The sequence below is a fragment of the Xenopus tropicalis genome, chromosome 5 (assembly GCF_000004195.4).
Source record: "Xenopus tropicalis strain Nigerian chromosome 5, UCB_Xtro_10.0, whole genome shotgun sequence".
NCBI classification, from domain to species: Eukaryota; Metazoa; Chordata; class Amphibia; order Anura; family Pipidae; genus Xenopus; species Xenopus tropicalis.
Window position 1 is genome coordinate 62,030,864 of NC_030681.2, and position 19,091 is coordinate 62,049,954.

The window sequence follows — 19,091 nt, forward strand, 5'->3', positions numbered from 1 at the left end:
ACACAAAAATGACTGTCTATAAGACAAAGCAAATAGTTTGAATGCTACATGGCATTTGAAAGACAGTGCAGAAAATAAGCTCCTGCTAACGTTTCCTGCTTGCAAACCATTCAGAACACTTGCAGTAACATGGGCTAAAACGCTTTACACAGCAAACCGGCAAACTGAAGCAAATCACGCGAATGCCTCAGAAAAGCTCATTTAACACACAAAAATGACTGTCTATAAGACAAAGCAAATAGTTTGAATGCTACATGGCATTTGAAAGACAGTCCAGAAAATAAGCTCCTGCTAATGTTTCATGCTTGCAAACCAATCAGAGCACTTGCAGTAACATGGGCTTAAATGCTTTACACAGCAAACCGGCAAACTGAAGCAAATCAAGCAAATGCCTCAGAAAAGCTCATTTAACACACAAAAATGACTGTCTATAAGACAAAGCAAATAGTTTGAATGCTACATGGCATTTGAAAGACAGTGCAGAAAATAAGCTCCTGCTAACGTTTCATGCATGCAAACCAATCAGAGCACTTGCAGTAACATGGGCTAAAACGCTTTACAGAGCAAACCGGCAAACTGAAGCAAATCAAGCAAATGCCTCAGAAAACCACATTTAACACAAAAAAATGACTGTCTATAAGACAAAGCAAATAGTTTGAATGCTACATGGCATTTGAAAGACAGTCCAGAAAATAAGTTCCTGCTAAGGTTTCATGCTTGCAAACCAATCAGAGCACTTGCAGTAACATGGGCTAAAACGCTTTACAGAGCAAACCGGCAAACTGAAGCAAATCAAGCAAATGCCTCAGAAAAGCTCATTTAACACACAAAAATGACTGTCTATAAGACAAAGCAAATAGTTTGAATGCTACATGGCATTTGAAAGACAGTGCAGAAAATAAGCTCCTGCCAACGTTTCATGCTTGAAAACCAATCAGAGCACTTGCAGTAACATGGGCTAAAACGCTTTACAGAGCAAACCGGCAAACTGAAGGAAATCAAGCAAATGCCTCAGAAAACCACATTTAACACACAAAAATGACTGTCTATAAGACAAAGCAAATAGTTTGAATGCTACATGGCATTTGAAAGACAGTCCAGAAAATAAGTTCCTGCTAAGGTTTCATGCTTGCAAACCAATCAGAGCACTTGCAGTAACATGGGCTAAAACGCTTTACAGAGCAAACCGGCAAACTGAAGCAAATCAAGCAAATGCCTCAGAAAAGCTCATTTTACACACAAAAATGACTGTCTATAAGACAAAGCAAATAGTTTGAATGCTACATGGCATTTGAAAGACAGTGCAGAAAATTAGCTCCTGCCAACATTTCATGCTTGCAAACCAATCAGAGCACTTGCAGTAACATGGGCTAAAACGCTTTACAGAGCAAACCGGCAAACTGAAGGAAATCAAGCAAATGCCTCAGAAAACATCATTTAACACACAAAAATGACTGTCTATAAGACAAAGCAAATAGTTTGAATGCTACATGGCATTTGAAAGACAGTCCAGAAAATAAGTTCCTGCTAAGGTTTCATGCTTGCAAACCAATCAGAGCACTTGCAGTAACATGGGCTAAAACGCTTTACAGAGCAAACCGGCAAACTGAAGCAAATCAAGCAAATGCCTCAGAAAAGCTCTTTAACCCTTTTACTGCCAGCCATTTTGGTCAAAGCGGAACTTGTATTGCCAGACAGTTTTTGAACATTTTGCACTGTTTCACTTTAGGAAAATAATATATCGTTTTTTCACCAAGGAAAATAATATATCGTTTTTTTCAGAACAACCTAAGCTTTCAAAATATGGTAGAATTTTTGTGTAATTCCAATTCTGTAACAAGATATAGGCTTCTAAATGTCTAAAAATGCAAAAAAAATCAAATTTTCCATAATATAATCACACATACTAGAAACAAAAATTATTTTATGCACGAATATACAAATGATTTGGAAAATCCCATGTCTCCTGAACGTGCCAATACCAAATATATATAGTTTTATGGAGATTTCTCACTTGTATAGGTCAAAAACTCCCAGCAGTACACTACCAAATTCCCAAAGCACTGCTCCAAAAAAACTGCATACTTTGGATTTCAAGGCCAAAATTCCACTAACAGAATGTTTATCCCAGAAAATTTTTGGAAAGAACAGATTCTGGGGAATACAGAATAGGCACAACTGTCTGTCTACTCTAAACTATCAAGTCGCAATGCTTTCCTAAAGTTATTGGTTTTTATCAAAATTTGTGATTTTTTTTAAAAATCGCTTCAAAGCTTCCAGTCTATAGTATCTTATCTCCTACAGGTCATAAAGTAACCAAATAAAACACCCTAAATATGAATGCCTGGGGTCCACTGAACAGTTTGATGCCCAATATGTATAGGTTTACATAAGTATGTGGCATGTAGGGGCCCCAATGTGAACATACCCCATATGAACTGTCATTTCTGTCATTTCAGCTTCTGCAAAATCAACACATTTACATCATTATATGTGGGATAAAGCTAGTAAAAAGTATGCTCACCCCAGAAAGTCATATATTTTTGGAAAGTACACATTCCCCCGAATCTAAAATGGGTACCCATGTCTTTCTACTCCAAAGTACCAAGCCGCACAGCTTTTCTAAAGTTAGCAATTTTGATGACATTTCCAAAAATCCCCTCAAAGCTTCCACTTTGAAGCATCTTATCTCCCACATAGCATTAGGTACCAAGATAAAACACCCTGAATTTGAACGCCAGGGGTCCACTGAACAGTTTGATGCCCAATATGTATAGGTTTACCTAAGTATGTGGCATGTAGGGGCCCCAATGGGAACATACCCCCATATATACTGTCATTTCTGTCATTTCAGCTCCTGCAAAATCAACACATTTACATCATTATATGTGGGATAAAGCTACAAAAAAGTACGCTCACCCCAGAAAGTCATATATTTTTGGAAAGTACACATTCCCCCGAATCTAAAATGGGTACCCATGTCTTTCTACTCCAAAGTACCAAGCCGCACAGCTTTTCTAAAGTTAGCAATTTTGATGACATTTCCAAAAATCCCCTCAAAGCTTCCACTTTGCAGCATCTTATCTCCCACATAGTGTTAGGTACCAAGATAAAACAGCCTAAATTTGAACGCCAGGGGTCCACTGAACAGTTTGATGCCCAATATGTATAGGTTTACCCAAGTATGTGGCATGTAGGGGCCCCAATGGGAACATACCCCCATATGATCTATCATTTCAGCTCCTGCAAAATCAACACATTTACATCCTTTATGTGGGATAATGCTACAAAAAAAGTACATTCACCCCAGAAAGCCATATATTTTTGGAAAATACACATCCCCCCGAATCTATAATGGGTAAATATTTCTTATTGCTACAAAGTACCAAGCTGTAAAGCTTTCCTAAGTTTGCAGATTTATATGACATTTCGAAAATCGCATAAAAATGTTGCAATTTGCCGCATTTATCTCTCACAATTTCTTGATAAAGATCAGATAAAGACAAATCACCCCAAAAAGGAACACCAGAGGTCTACTGAACAGTTTGATGCCCAATATGCATAGATATACCAAAGTCTGCGGTATGTACTGAACCCTAAATGAAAATAGCGCATAAGGATTTCTCGCCTGCCAGCTCAGCTTTTGCACACAGAGCCCCCTGTCAGTGTATTATGTGCCAAAACTTCCCCTAACCATACAGTGACCCCCACAAAACCATATATTTTTGGAAAGTACACATTCTGACAAATCCAACAAGGGTAAAGAGTCCTTTCTACACCAAAGTACCAATCTGCAGAGCTTTCTTAAAGTTATTGGTTTTTATGACATTTCAGAAAATCGCCTAAAAATGTTGCAATTTGCCGCATTTATCTCACACAATTTCTTGCGTACAAAGGCAAGTCACCCCAAATAGGAACACCAGAGGCCTACTGAACAGTTTGATGCCCAATATGCATAGATATACCAAAGTCTGCGGTATGTACTGAACCCTAAATGAAAATAGCGCATAAGGATTTCTCGCCTGCCAGCTCAGCTTTTGCACACAGAGCCCCCTGTCAGTGTATTATGTGCCAAAACTTCCCCTAACTATACAGAGACCCCCACAAAACCATATATTTTTGGAAAGTACACATTCTGACAAATCCAACAAGGGTAAAGAGTCCTTTCTACACCAAAGTACCAAGCCGCAAAGCTTTCCTAAAGTTATCGGTTTTTATGACATTTCAGAAAATCGCCTAAAAATGTTGCAATTTGCCGCATTTATCTCACACAATTTCTTGCGTACAAAGGCAAGTCACCCCAAATAGGAACACCAGAGGCCTACTGAACAGTTTGATGCCCAATATGCATAGATATACCAAAGTCTGCAGTATGTACTGAACCCTAAATGAAAATAGCGCATAAGGATTTCTCGCCTGCCAGCTCAGCTTTTGCACACAGAGCCCCCTGTCAGTGTATTATGTGCCAAAACTTCCCCTAACTATACAGAGACCCCCACAAAACCATATATTTTTAGAAAGTACACATTCTGACAAATCCAACAAGGGTAAAGAGTCCTTTCTACACCAAAGTACCAAGCCGCAAAGCTTTCCTAAAGTTATCGGTTTTTATGACATTTCAGAAAATCGCCTAAAAATGTTGCAATTTGCCGCATTTATCTCACACAATTTCTTGCGTACAAAGGCAAGTCACCCCAAATAGGAACACCAGAGGCCTACTGAACAGTTTGATGCCCAATATGCATAGATATACCAAAGTCTGCGGTATGTACTGAACCCTAAATGAAAATAGCGCATAAGGATTTCTCGCCTGCCAGCTCAGCTTTTGCACACAGAGCCCCCTGTCAGTGTATTATGTGCCAAAACTTCCCCTAACTATACAGATCCCCCACAAAACCATATATTTTTGGAAAGTACACATTCTGACAAATCCAACAAGGGTAAAGAGTCCTTTCTACACCAAAGTACCAATCTGCAGAGCTTTCCTAAAGTTATTGGTTTTTATGACTTTTCAGAAAATCGCCTAAAAATGTTGCAATTTGTCGCATTTATCTCACACAATTTCTTGCGTACAAAGGCAAGTCACCCCAAATAGGAACACCAGAGGCCTACTGAACAGTTTGATGCCCAATATGCATAGATATACCAAAGTCTGCGGTATGTACTGAACCCTAAATGAAAATAGCGCATAAGGATTTCTCGCCTGCCAGCTCAGCTTTTGCACACAGAGCCCCCTGTCAGTGTATTATGTGCCAAAACTTCCCCTAACTATACAGATCCCCCACAAAACCATATATTTTTTGAAAGTACACATTCTGACAAATCCAACAAGGGTAAAGAGTCCTTTCTACACCAAAGTACCAATCTGCAGAGCTTTCCTAAAGTTATTGGTTTTTATGACTTTTCAGAAAATTGCCTAAAAATGTTGCAATTTGTCGCATTTATCTCACACAATTTCTTGCGTACAAAAGCAAGTCACCCCAAATAGGAACACCAGAGGCCTACTGAACAGTTTGATGCCCAATATGCATAGATGTACCAAAGTCTGCGGTATGTACTGAATCCTAAATGAAAATAGCGCATAAGGATTTCTCGCCTGCCAGCTCAGCTTTTGCACACAGAGCCCCCTGTCAGTTTATTATGTGCCAAAACTTCCCCTAACTATACAGAGACCCCCACAAAACCATATATTTTTGGAAAGTACACATTCTGACAAATCCAACAAGGGTAAAGAGTCCTTTCTACACCAAAGTACCAAGCCGCAAAGCTTTCCTAAAATTATCGGTTTTTATGACATTTCAGAAAATCGCCTAAAAATGTTGCAATTTGCCGCATTTATCTCACACAATTTCTTGCGTACAAAGGCAAGTCACCCCAAATAGGAACACCAGAGGCCTACTGAACAGTTTGATGCCCAATATGCATAGATATACGAAAGTCTGTGGTATGTACTGAACCCAAAATGAAAATAGCGCATAAGGATTTCTCGCCTGCCAGCTCAGCTATTGCACACAGAGCCCCCTGTCAGTGTATTATGTGCAGTAACCCCCCTAACTATACAGTGACCCCCAGAAAACCATATATTTTTGGAAAGTACACATTCTGATGAATTCAAAATAGGTAAAGTTATTTTTGTACACCAAAGTTACACCTGGCAAAGCTACGCTAAAAACAGATCAGGAACACTTATATAGGGATAAAATGTGATAAAACCACAAAAATTGTGCAAATCAGTGAAACAACAAAATAAGTTACATGACAGTGTAATTAGTGGCCAGAATATCTGATCCAATAGTTACGCTGTCAAAATAAACAGTTTTTAGGTAAAAGAAAATAAAAAGAAAGTGGTAAAATGAAAAAAAAAAAAAAAAAAAAGCAAGACAAAAAAAACCAAAGTGTTTGTGTATATATGTGTGTACATGTGTAAAAGTTGTGTGATAGTGTGTAAGTGTGTATATGAGTGTAAATAAGTGTATAAAAGTGTGAAAAATGAAAAAAAAAATTAAAAATAAAATAAAAAAAAATTAAAAAATGCTAAAATGTGTGCTGTAAGTGTGTGTAAATGTATGTAAGTGTGTATAAATGTATGTAAATGTGTGTATAAGTGTGTAAAAGTGTGTAAATGCAAGAAAAAAAAAACTCCTTACCTGTTCCTGAAGACCCGATCGCCTCCTTCCTCAGTTGGGCCGGCGCTGGGGGAGAGGGAGGAAGCAGGAAGCAGCAGACGCGATGCGATCGCGTCTGCTGCTTCCTGGAGGGTCCTGCGAGCGATTGGATCGCAGGACCCTGATGACAGCCCCCCTGGCACATTGCCCAGGGGGGCTGTCATTGTTAGAAGCTCTCTGCAGCGCTTAAACGCCAACGACGTATGAGACACGTCGTTGGCGTTTAAGCCCTTTTACTGCCAGCACGTATGCCATACGTGCTTGGCAGTAAAAGAGTTAAAGAGCTTTTCTGAGGCATTTGCTTGATTTGCTTCAGTTTGCCGGTTTGCTCTGTAAAGCGTTTTAGCCCATGTTACTGCAAGTGCTCTGATTGGTTTGCATGCATGAAACGTTAGCAGGAGCTTATTTTCTGCACTGTCTTTCAAATGCCATGTAGCATTCAAACTATTTGCTTTGTCTTATAGACAGTCATTTTTGTGTGTTAAATGAGCTTTTCTGAGGCATTTGCTTGATTTGCTTCAGTTTGCCGGTTTGCTCTGTAAAGCGTTTTAGCCCATGTTACTGCAAGTGCTCTGATTGGTTTGCAAGCATGAAACCTTGGCAGGAGCTTATTTTCTGCACTGTCTTTCAAATGCCATGTAGCATTCAAACTATTTGCTTTGTCTTATAGACAGTCATTTTTGTTTGTTTAAAGAGCTTTTCTGAGGCATTTGCTTGATTTGCTTCAGTTTGCCGGTTTGCTCTTTAAAGCGTTTTAGCCCATGTTACTGCAAGTGCTCTGATTGGTTTGCATGCATGAAACGTTAGCAGGAGCTTATTTTCTGGACTGTCTTTCAAATGCCATGTAGCATTCAAACTATTTGCTTTGTCTTATAGACAGTCATTTTTGTGTGTTAAATGTGGTTTTCTGAGGCATTTGCTTGATTTGCTTCAGTTTGCCGGTTTGCTCTGTAAAGCGTTTTAGCCCATGTTACTGCAAGTGCTCTGATTGGTTTGCAAGCATGAAACCTTAGCAGGAACTTATTTTCTGGACTGTCTTTCAAATGCCATGTAGCATTCAAACTATTTGCTTTGTCTTATAGACAGTCATTTTTGTGTGTTAAATGAGCTTTTCTGAGGCATTCGCGTGATTTGCTTCAGTTTGCCGGTTAGCTGTGTAAAGCGTTTTAGCCCAGGTTACTGCAAGTGTTCTGAATGGTTTGCAAGCAGGAAACCTTAGCAGGAGCTTATTTTCTGCACTGTCTTTCAAATGCCATGTAGCATTCAAACAATTTGCTTTGTCTTATAGACAGTCATTTTTGTGTGTTAAATGAGCTTTTCTGAGGCATTTGCTTGATTTGCTTCAGTTTGCCGGTTTGCTCTGTAAAGCGTTTTAGCCCATGTTACTGCAAGTGCTCTGATTGGTTTGCAAGCATGAAACCTTAGCAGGAACTTATTTTCTGGACTGTCTTTCAAATGCCATGTAGCATTCAAACAATTTGCTTTGTCTTATAGACAGTCATTTTTGTGTGTTAAATGAGCTTTTCTGAGGCATTTGCTTGATTTGCTTCAGTTTGCCGGTTTGCTCTGTAAAGCGTTTTAGCCCATGTTACTGCAAGTGCTCTGATTGGTTTGCAAGCATGAAACCTTAGCAGGAACTTATTTTCTGGACTGTCTTTCAAATGCCATGTAGCATTCAAACTATTTGCTTTGTCTTATAGACAGTCATTTTTGTGTGTTAAATGAGCTTTTCTGAGGCATTTGCTTGATTTGCTTCAGTTTGCCGGTTTGCTCTGTAAAGCGTTTTAGCCCATGTTACTGCAAGTGCTCTGATTGGTATGCAAGCATGAAACCTTAGCAGGAACTTATTTTCTGCACTGTCTTTCAAATGCCATGTAGCATTCAAACTATTTGCTTTGTCTTATAGACAGTCATTTTTGTGTGTTAAATGAGCTTTTCTGAGGCATTTGCTTGATTTGCTTCAGTTTGCCGGTTTGCTCTGTAAAGCGTTTTAGCCCATGTTACTGCAAGTGCTCTGATTGGTTTGCAAGCATGAAACCATAGCAGGAACTTATTTTCTGCACTGTCTTTCAAATGCCATGTAGCATTCAAACTATTTGCTTTGTCTTATAGACAGTCATTTTTGTGTGTTAAATGAGCTTTTCTGAGGCATTTGCTTGATTTGCTTCAGTTTGCCGGTTTGCTCTGTAAAGCGTTTTAGCCCATGTTACTGCAAGTGCTCTGATTGGTTTGCATGCATGAAACGTTAGCAGGAGCTTATTTTCTGCACTGTCTTTCAAATGCCATGTAGCATTCAAACTATTTGCTTTGTCTTATAGACAGTCATTTTTGTGTGTTAAATGAGGTTTTCTGAGGCATTTGCTTGATTTGCTTCAGTTTGCCGGTTTGCTCTGTAAAGCGTTTTAGCCCATGTTACTGCAAATGCTCTGATTGGTTTGCAAGCAGGAAACGTTAGCAGGAGCTTATTTTCTGCACTGTCTTTCAAATGCCATGTAGCATTCAAACTATTTGCTTTGTCTGATAGACAGTCATTTTTGTGTGTTAAATAAGCTTTTCTGAGGCATTTGCTTGATTTGCTTCAGTCTCCCGGTTTGCTCTGTAAAGCGTTTTAGCCCATGTTACTGCAAGTGCTCTGATTGGTTTGCAAGCATGAAACCATAGCAGGAACTTATTTTCTGCACTGTCTTTCAAATGCCATGTAGCATTCAAACTATTTACCTTGTTTTATAGACAGTCAATTTTGTGTGTTAAATGAGCTTTTCTGAGGCATTCGCGTGATTTGCTTCAGTTTGCCGGTTTGCTCTGTAAAGCGTTTTAGCCCATGTTACTGCAAGTGCTCTGATTGGTTTGCAAGCATGAAACATTAGCAGGAGCTTATTTTCTGCACTGTCTTTCAAATGCCATGTAGCATTCAAACTATTTGCTTTGTCTTATAGACAGTCATTTTTGTGTGTTAAATGAGCTTTTCTGAGGCATTTGCTAGACTTGCTTCAGTTTGCCGGTTTGCTCTGTAAAGCGTTTTAGCCCATGTTACTGCAAGTGCTCTGATTGGTTTGCAAGCATGAAACGTTAGCAGGAGCTTATTTTCTGCACTGTCTTTCAAATGCCATGTTGCATTCAAATTGTTTACTTTGTCTTATAGACAGTCATTTTTGTGTGTTAAATTCGCTTTTCTGAGGCATTTGCTTGATTTGCTTCAGTTTGCCGGTTTGCTCTGTAAAGCGTTTTAGCCCATGTTACTGCAAGTGCTCTGATTGGTTTGCAAGCATGAAACATTAGCAGGAGCTTATTTTTTGCACTGTTTTTTAAATGCCATGTAGCATTAAAACTATTTACTTTTTCTTATTGAGAGTCAAATTGGTGTGTTAAATGAGCTTTTCTGAGGCATTCGCGTGATGTTCTTCAGTTTGCCGGTTTGCTCTGTAAAGCGTTTTAGCCCATGTTACTGCAAGTGCTCTGATTGGTTTGCAAGCATGAAACGTTAGCAGGAGCTTATTTTCTACACTGTCTTTCAAATGCCATGTTGCATTCAAATTGTTTACTTTGTCTTATAGACAGTCATTTTTGTGTGTTAAATAAGCTTTTCTGAGGCATTTGCGTGATTTGCTTCAGTTTGCCGGTTTGCTCTGTAAAGCGTTTTAGCCCATGTTACTGCAAGTGCTCTGATTGGTTTGCAAGCATGAAACGTTAGCAGGAGCTTATTTTCTGCACTGTCTTTCAAATGCCATGTAAGACAAATTTTGTGTGTTAAAGGGGATCTATCATTAAAATCAAAATGTCCTAATGGATAGTGCAGATGAAAATATTAAAATCTTCAAATATATTTCTTTATATATTTCTTTATAAGAAATGCTTACTTTTTAAAAAAAAAATAGATATTATTGCATAGAGTTAGGTTTCTTTCTCTGAGAGACAGTTCATGCCATTGCTGAATGGGAGTGGCTACACCCTTGCTGTGATGTCACTTAGCAACTAGCAAAGTCCCACCCTCCCTCCTCCATACTGAATAGCATCCTCAGATCAACTGTTATTTTTAAAGCTCCTTCTGAGAAATGTAAGGTGGTTCTCTTCATATACATGAACCTTCTGATTTTATTGGTAGAGTTATGTAATGTTTAAAATTTTGTTTTCTTCATGAATAAGTGGTTCTGTATATTTATGTATGTTTTTATTTATATGGTGTTACTTATGTATGCAGCACTGTACAGCAGAACAGGGGGTCATTTTTATTAAAAAAAAAAATTACAAAAGTATCAAAGAGACAAAAGTAAAGAGGTCCCTGTCCTATAGACCGTATCTACTGTCTGTAAGTAGAATCCTGTTATTTACTAATTTCCTTTTCCACAACTTATAAGGTTCTTAGGCAGCAAATTATGGATATCTGTATTTTGGGCGAAACAGAAGCAGGATTACTAAATGATATTTTCATAAGCCAAACAATATTGTTTGGCTAATGAAAATATCATTTAGTAATCCTGCTTCTGTTTTCTTTTCTTCATGATGTAAAATATAACTTTTTAGGGTAACTCCATAGGGTGTGTTGAGCATAAAAGTAGTCTATATCTCTATTATCTTGCTGTTCGTTTCTGCTGCTGACAGGAATGGCTTGCTATAGCTTTTACTGCCAAATGCCTCCTCTACCATCAAGGGTTTGCCTAATTTTTCCATCTCAATTCCACAATCTTACATTTTTCATCATTGTCAAAATTTTAGGCCATACTATTAATCAAAAATTGAGGAGGAATTTGAATTACATTTTTCAGCAGTTCCTCACACCATAATTTGTCTTTGTAATTAATTAAATATGTTTATTATTGGGGGAAAATTCTTACACAATGAGAATATTACATTTGCTGGGGCTGTTTATCATTTTCTAAAAAAACTACAATAAATTTGCACCATGAATTATAAAAACTTATTTTTAAAATTATTTGGCACTTGAAAACCAAATCCAGAATTACCTAACATAACAAATGACAGAGGTGTCTTAGTGCTTCATGTTCCCCCCTCACACACCCCTACACCTCTGTAGAGCTTGTGCAGTGCAGAACATGTCTGAAAGGTTTTATGCTGAACAAGAAATGGCCATTTGGCTAGATCTTTCCACAATACACCAACATTGAGGCGGGTAAAAACACACTGATCTGTTTCTGCCAGTTTGTACTGAATGGACTGATTCCGCAGCTGACATCTGCGCTTGTATGACCTACAATGAAGGGGATGTCTGTGCAGCTAGGTCAAGAAGTCAGTATCCTGTCCTGCATAAGGATCACAAAGTAGCAGCTTGGTCTTTGTTGATAGCCTTAGTTCACTCTGCCTTGTGTCCCCACACCAGTTGTTCATAAGGCACATGTCCTCAATGCATACCTCTCATACAAGCTATGTTGTCAATTGCCTGTTCAATTAGATTTACAAATAAGATCCAGATTATATGTATTAGTGTCTGATGTTCAAGCAGCATGTGTGATGCTATGTTTGATGGAATTGTTGTAGACAACTAATTAAATTGGCCTCAAATTCAAAAGTAAAAGTAGAACTTATACTCACTGTGTATGAAATTGACTTGAAATGCAAAATGGTAGCATTTTTGTAAAGCTCTTACATATTTTAAACAATTTTATATGCTATCATTTAAAAAATTTCCAGAACTTTTAGTATATGGCTGAGGAAGACATACAGATAGCTTTGGATGAAGACCAGGAGCAAGCATTGGTAAGAAGTGTTATAATGTTCAAAAAACATTGTCGTTTATGCTTTTTTTTTTAAACTCTGCTCCATGCTCTTCACTTCTAATCTTATAATAATAAAGTTGTTTGTTTTTTTTTAGTTCATTTATAATAATTGAATTCATTTGGTAACAGGAAGAACAGCTAACACTAGACCTACAACGTATGCTTGGTGATAGTGTAAATGACCCCTGTTTTCAAGATGACCCAGAATGGAGTGAGGAGGAATTAGCTTTGAGACAGAATACACCTCCAGATGAGAGAAGGGGAAACACATTATGGTGTAAATGTGGTAATTGTATTCCTATGCCAACCAGGGAAGAGTCCTGCTGCTGTTCTGAAAATCAAAAAATAGCTCATTACTTTGATGGGGATACTGTTTGCATAACGTCTGTTCCTGAGATGCTGACAATGTGCACAGAAGAAAATCACCTGGATTTTATGATTAGATGGAGTGGCCGTTACTCGAGAGCAGCATACACGCATGATCGAAACAGGTAGACATCCATTTGCATGTTGTATTGTTTGTTTGGCCTTTGCTGTCTTTTTGTTATATTTGTTCCTTGATGTTCCATTCCCTGGATGTGGACCTGACATAAAAGTGGGTGTGCAACAGGTTTCACAGATGTCATCCTCTCCCTGTTTTTGCATCCTCTATCAGTTCACTGATATTGAATTTTGCAGGAGTATGCACAGTCACAGCTGATTTTGAATTTAGATTCAACTGTGCATGCTCCTGCAAGATCAGTATCTGTGAACTGATAGATGATTCAAAGATAAGGGAATATGCAAAGATAGGGGAAAAACCATGTTTGTGTTTTGGTAACAAACATGGATTTTGTATGTATGTCCATAACCATTGTATGTATGATATGAATTTTGGTATAACCAAGAACATTTTCTCTAAGTATGTAATAAGCATAAAAATTGTATTTTCAGGGTCCTCAGAAAGGCAGCTTACCGGGCCTTCACAACATGGGCACATGGTTATCTTGGACCAGGAAACAGAATCCCTATACCATCCTGTGTTGTGGACATTATCAGAAAGAAGTTTCCTGATAGTAAACAGAGATACACAGGAATCTTTTGGGCGAATGACTATCCTGCCATTGATATGGCTTTTGATTTCTAATTTTTTTGTTTCAACATTGTTTTATTTAGATATAACTACCAATGTTCTATGTTTAAATAAATTCTTGATGCACAATATCTTTTGTGTGTGGTTTTTTTTAAAATACGAATTAAATAATAATGCTAAATAAGGTTTAAATAATGCTAAATAATCTCTATTCAGAGTAACAAGTTTAAAGTTAACTTGCAACATTATTATATAATCAGGAGTAAACTGAGAAGCTAGTACTGTATGATTGTATATCATTATTTCATCAAAAAAGCAGCTGCAATTCAGGGTTTAACAGAAGTTTATTCAGTAACACAAGTATGACACTGTATATCAACATAAGTTAAATTGTTACACAAAGTGACCAGTAAATTAAAAATTACATCCTCTAAACTTTGTCCTTTTCAGTATATCATATGTTTTATGAGTATATCAAAAGTTTATTTTTGAAAATATTTACAGCCATGCTGTCATAGTAGCTTTTACTCAATGTCCACACTGGACTGATTCTTGACCTACAAATAAACATTGGCTGAGAAACAGCCCCTATACTTGAATCAGCCCTCTACTGTGGTGTCCCAACCACTGTATTGCCCCAGGCGCAGATTTAGGTGCAAAAATGCATTCTTATGCGTTCCATCAATAAAACCTGCAGAGCTCTGCCTAATGGAAGCTGCATCTGCTGACTAACTTTGTTACTGAACTTATACACTGCGAGCTGTCAACAAGCAGAATAATAAAAATAGAAATACAACCTGGATTTTGAAAAAGTAACATCGAACTGTGAAATAATATAAACAAAAAACAAACACTCATAAGTTTGCTTAAAAGGTATAACTCTCAGTTGCTCTTTTTTTCTCTCTCTCTTTCTCTCTCTCTCTCTATATATATAAATATATATACATATCCCCTATTTGTGAGAGAGGCACAAAAACTATATCTTTGAATCTATGAAGGTTTTGAATTCAATCTGCATGTCCAATTTTATGCGCATGCTTAGATATCAATGTAAGTGCTGCATTCCCAGTGGGATTAAATTTAACCCTTTAGGCATTATTTCTGTTTATCCCATTTCCTTGGTGTCCTTGAGCACAAGATTTAATGAACAATTGAAATTATACATTTTATACATAGGTAATGGGGGTGTTCAATTTGCTTTCCAAAGTATGATAGTTGAGTAGTTGATATATTTTGAAATCCTTCCATTTTCAGTGGCCTTCGATGACACAAAAATCTAAGAACTTGCTCGCATTAGAGACCTTTTTTTAAAAAAAAAGAATAAATTATTTAAAACAATATCTGTCAATTATTATGCAATATTTAAATATTAAACCCTGCACACAGCATTATTATTGTGAATATTCTCTTAAACCCTTGATTTTTGAGTAACTTTAAAAAATAACAATATGTTGGTATGGAAAGATGATATGCATCTACTACTATATATTCTAAAGAATATTAGAATTCCACATATTTTTTACTACAGTAGGTGATAAGAAATATATTATCTCCTACAGGTATATTTCTTTAAACTTATAATATTGTAAATGAGGAATAATTCAAAATTCATACCTGATAATTAACTCTGTGTTTTAAAACGTGAAAGATGTTTTTCAACAGCTTCATACTTGTCCGGCCTAGGTTTCGAAGCAATATTAGAAGGCAGATCAGCACGAACTGGCTGCCATTGTATATCTATGTCTCCACAAGCAAGCCTAATGATATCCTTGAGTAATTCAAAGAGGAATGAGTTTGAAGGACGAGTGTAGATTGGCTTTACAACCCAGTCTTTTTTTGACTTCGTAAACTCCAGTTTGTGCCTCAAAGATCCAACTGAGTCACATTCAGGACCAGTTGTACAAACTCTGGCCTGTTCTCTTTGGACATTAAAATTGTGGTCAAGTGCTCCTAATTGGCTTCTAGCAATCATCCCATCTATAAAATAATGATGACGCTTAGACCTATATTTTAGCAGATTGCTGTGGTAAACTTCCAACTCTCCAGTATGGCAAAAATGAGATAAATGGGCAAGGTCATCCAGAATTTTGTGTGATGTAATAATGTCCTTGAATTGCTCAAAAACTGTAGATTCATCTTGCATCCATTTTCTCTTATGATCCAAATGGGGTGCAAGGGCACTGTGTGCACACTCATGGTAGAGATGTCCAGTTTGCCACTGATGTACATTTGTTACATGATATAACAAGGACAACCATTTCTCTCTTAATAAATCTGGGTTGCCATTGCAGGTTCTTGCACACCACCACAGATGATTTATAGTTGGTGAAATCCACTCTTTGATTTCAGAGTATTTTTTCTTTTTACATGCCGCAGACAGTTTCACTCTCAAGGATTTTGCAAAATGCCACACATCAAATTGATGTTTAATATTTGCATATTTATCTTTGATGATTCTGCGGATTGAGGAGTGGCGGTCGGTACAGATCATCCTAACAATTACATTTTGCTTTTGAAGTTGCACAAGGGATTTCTCAAATGCAATTGGTTCCATGTGTGATGAAGTCTGAGGTGGAGAAATTTGTTCAACACAGAAATTAATAATTTTTTTTGTTGTCTGTTCCATTAATGTGTAAATCCAGTATTTTGCCGAAAATCCTGGGCTATCGCATTGTCCGTCACCAGAGAGAGCAATGGCCTTACCATTAAAAGACTCAATAAGCTGTTTCTGTTCCTTTTCCCAATGATAGTTTATTACAGGAAACATGAAAATATTTTGATATCTGTAATAAGAAGACTGAGATATCTGGTGCAGATTTAGGAGTTGGTACATATTGTAAACCTTAGAGAAATTGGACCCACTAAGTAAAATTGCTGAAGCCATGAGAATATTACCATAGTGTAAATGACCTTTGTGGGGCTGGCTGTCCCATAGATGGAAATGATGACCAGATTGACATATAGCTCTGACAGAGAGAAATGACCCAGACAATGACTTCTTCAGTCGCTTTATAGATGAAATACAAGATGGATAGTGAACACAGTGGGCATTCCATAACAATTTATCGAGGCATGATTCAAATACGATGAAGGTGCTGTCATCCAAAGGATCTTTTTCTAAAAATGAAATGCCAACATCTTCTGTAGTATCCATTGTAACATCTAGTTCTTCAATTTCATTTTCTTCTTCTGTTGTGTCATCTGTACTGATTTCAAGTGGTTGGAAAGATTCATCATTATCATTCACTGACATATCACTATCTGATAAAATTTCTTCATCATCTGTATCTACATCACTAACATGATTGTCAGGAATTAATTCAGTGTTACATGTTTTTTTTTTGTCTGAAGATGAAGATTGCAGACATTTACATTCCTTTATAGGAGTTTCACGAAATCCAAAGTCAGACAGATTACACATTGTACTTTTATCTTTCATTTTTGTTGAAGCTAAGGTTGATGCATTTCTTTTTCCAAAGGTTTTTGATGTGTTGCAACCAGTGTGTTTTTTCGTAATGAAATAATCAGTATTTATCCCAATTTCTTTACATTCTGGCATACACAAAGTGTTGTTTTCTATGGTGGCTAAAGATCTTTTTGGATTTTTCTTCTTTTTACTTTTGGCATTTTTGGTTTGGAAAGCTGATTCAACCATTGTTGCTTCTGTGAATGATGTTTTGGAAACAACATGGCCGGAAGCTTGCAAAGTTTCCATGCCTGCTGATAAGTCAGGTGATTGATCTGCTGAAGCTGAAGAAAGGAATACACTTGGGGGCTGATTTACTAACCCACGAATCCGACCCGAATTGGAAAAGTTCCGACTTGAAAACGAACATTTTGCGACTTTTTCGTATGTTTTGCGATTTTTTCGGATTCTTTACGAATTTTTCGTTACCAATACGATTTTTGTGTAAAAACGCGAGTTTTTCGTATCCATTACGAAAGTTGCGTAAAAAGTTGCGCTTTTTTCGTAGCGTTAAAACTTAAAAGGTGCAAAGTTTTGCGTAAGTTTTAACGCTACGAAAAAAGCGCAACTTTTTGCGCAAGTTTTAACGCTACGAAAAATCGCCAGATTTTACGCAACTTTCGTAATGGCTACGAAAAACTCGCGTTTTTACGCAAAAATCGTATTGGTAATGAAAAATTCGTAAAGAATCCGAAAAAATCGCAAAACATACGAAAAAATCGCAAAATACCGATCATTACGAAAAAAACGCAATCGGACTCATTTCGACCCGTTCGTGGGTAAGTAAATCAGCCCCTTGGTATTGCATTTTTTTTTACTTTTTCTTTTGTCCTTCACAAATATATGAATCATCTGTAAAATGAGCTGAACACAGTCTGTATAGATCATTTTTTTTCCCACTTAGTACTTTTTCTGCAAAGGCATCTAGATCCCCATAGTTCTGGCCTGTTGCTAATAGCCAAGATTTTATTCTATTTATATCCGTAGGGAAAACATGCATAATAATGCTAGATGGTTTCTTATTTCTGGCGGATCCATGTTTGCAATGATGTATAATGCACTTTGGCATAATGACTGTTAAATTTTTAAAGAAAAAAAAAATTACAATGTGCCTCTTATAAGTACATAACATTTATAAAAATCAATATGTAAGGCTGATACATTTTAAGAATGTAATTCAACAGCATCAATAAAGTTATTATCAATAAAATACCAGACCAGATTGAAATTGAAAAAATTATGACAGTAAAAATCAGGTTTTATGTCATGTCATGTATATAGTTATAGTGTTGTGATCATACACTATAGTACTACAGCTTTACTTGGATTTTGGAGTTTGGATAACATTTTTACTACAACGCTTTGCCTGGCAAGCATGTAATTATTATGTCTGAGCAGTAATTAATATGTCTGTGCAGTTCTGCAAAGATACATTTTTTTATATTCATTCTTTAACTAGAGCTTCCCTTCTGCATCAGCAGAATTTTTGCAATGGGGGTTGTAATGTTGATCCTGTAATGTCTCACAGTACAGAGCATATACAGTTTCATAGAATGCACACAAAGTCCCACCAGTGATGTCAGTGCCCATTTTGTTTTTTTTTTTTTTAAAAATATATATTTCACATCATGACTATTGGATTAGGTATTTTGACCACTATTCACATTTATTTTATTATTTAAATAAATTAATTAATTAAATTAATTTAAATAAATTAATTGCATTTTTTTGAAGCACAGCTTGCGTTATTATTTTGGAGCCCCTACATGCCACATACTTAGTTAAACCTATACACTTTAGGTATCAAACTATTCAGTGGACCACCGCTATTAGTGGTTTATCTTGGTAACTATTGAGTTGACCTGTAGACTGGAATCTTTTAGTTGATTTTTTAAAAAAAACTTGAAAAAAAATAACTACAGGAAAGACTTTGCAGTTACTAGTTTTGAGTACAAAGTCATGGTTAGAGAAATGTATTGCCTGATAAATGTGGCAAATCGCAACAAATTAATTTAACTGAAAAGTCAAAAAATACACTAACTTTAGAAAAGCTTTGCAGATTGGTACTTTGGTGTAGAAAGGACTTTTTACCAATTTTGGATTTGTCAGAATGTGTACTTATCAAAAATAAATGGTTTTCAGGGGACTAAATTTCT

At 36.8% G+C, this 19,091-nt stretch overlaps 1 protein-coding gene across 1 annotated transcript; it reads left to right on the forward strand.

Moving 5' to 3' along the window:
• Positions 1 to 12,530: 12,530 nt before the first annotated feature.
• Positions 12,531 to 13,553, forward strand: LOC108647623 (P2X purinoceptor 7-like). Its single transcript, XM_018094072.2, has 2 exons — positions 12,531 to 12,888; positions 13,331 to 13,553. Exons 1-2 carry the CDS (start codon positions 12,557 to 12,559, stop codon positions 13,521 to 13,523), a joined length of 525 nt encoding a protein of 174 aa, XP_017949561.1. The 5' UTR covers positions 12,531 to 12,556; the 3' UTR covers positions 13,524 to 13,553.
• The last annotated feature ends 5,538 nt before the right edge of the window (positions 13,554 to 19,091 follow it).

Bases quoted from the DNA above. Each gene is read 5' to 3' on its own strand.
- LOC108647623 (XM_018094072.2), top strand. From the start codon at position 12,557: ATGCTTGGTGATAGTGTAAATGACCCCTGTTTTCAAGATGACCCAGAA. The intron at 12,889-13,330 runs GTAGACATCCAT...TTGTATTTTCAG, and splicing joins TACACGCATGATCGAAACAG to GGTCCTCAGAAAGGCAGCTT.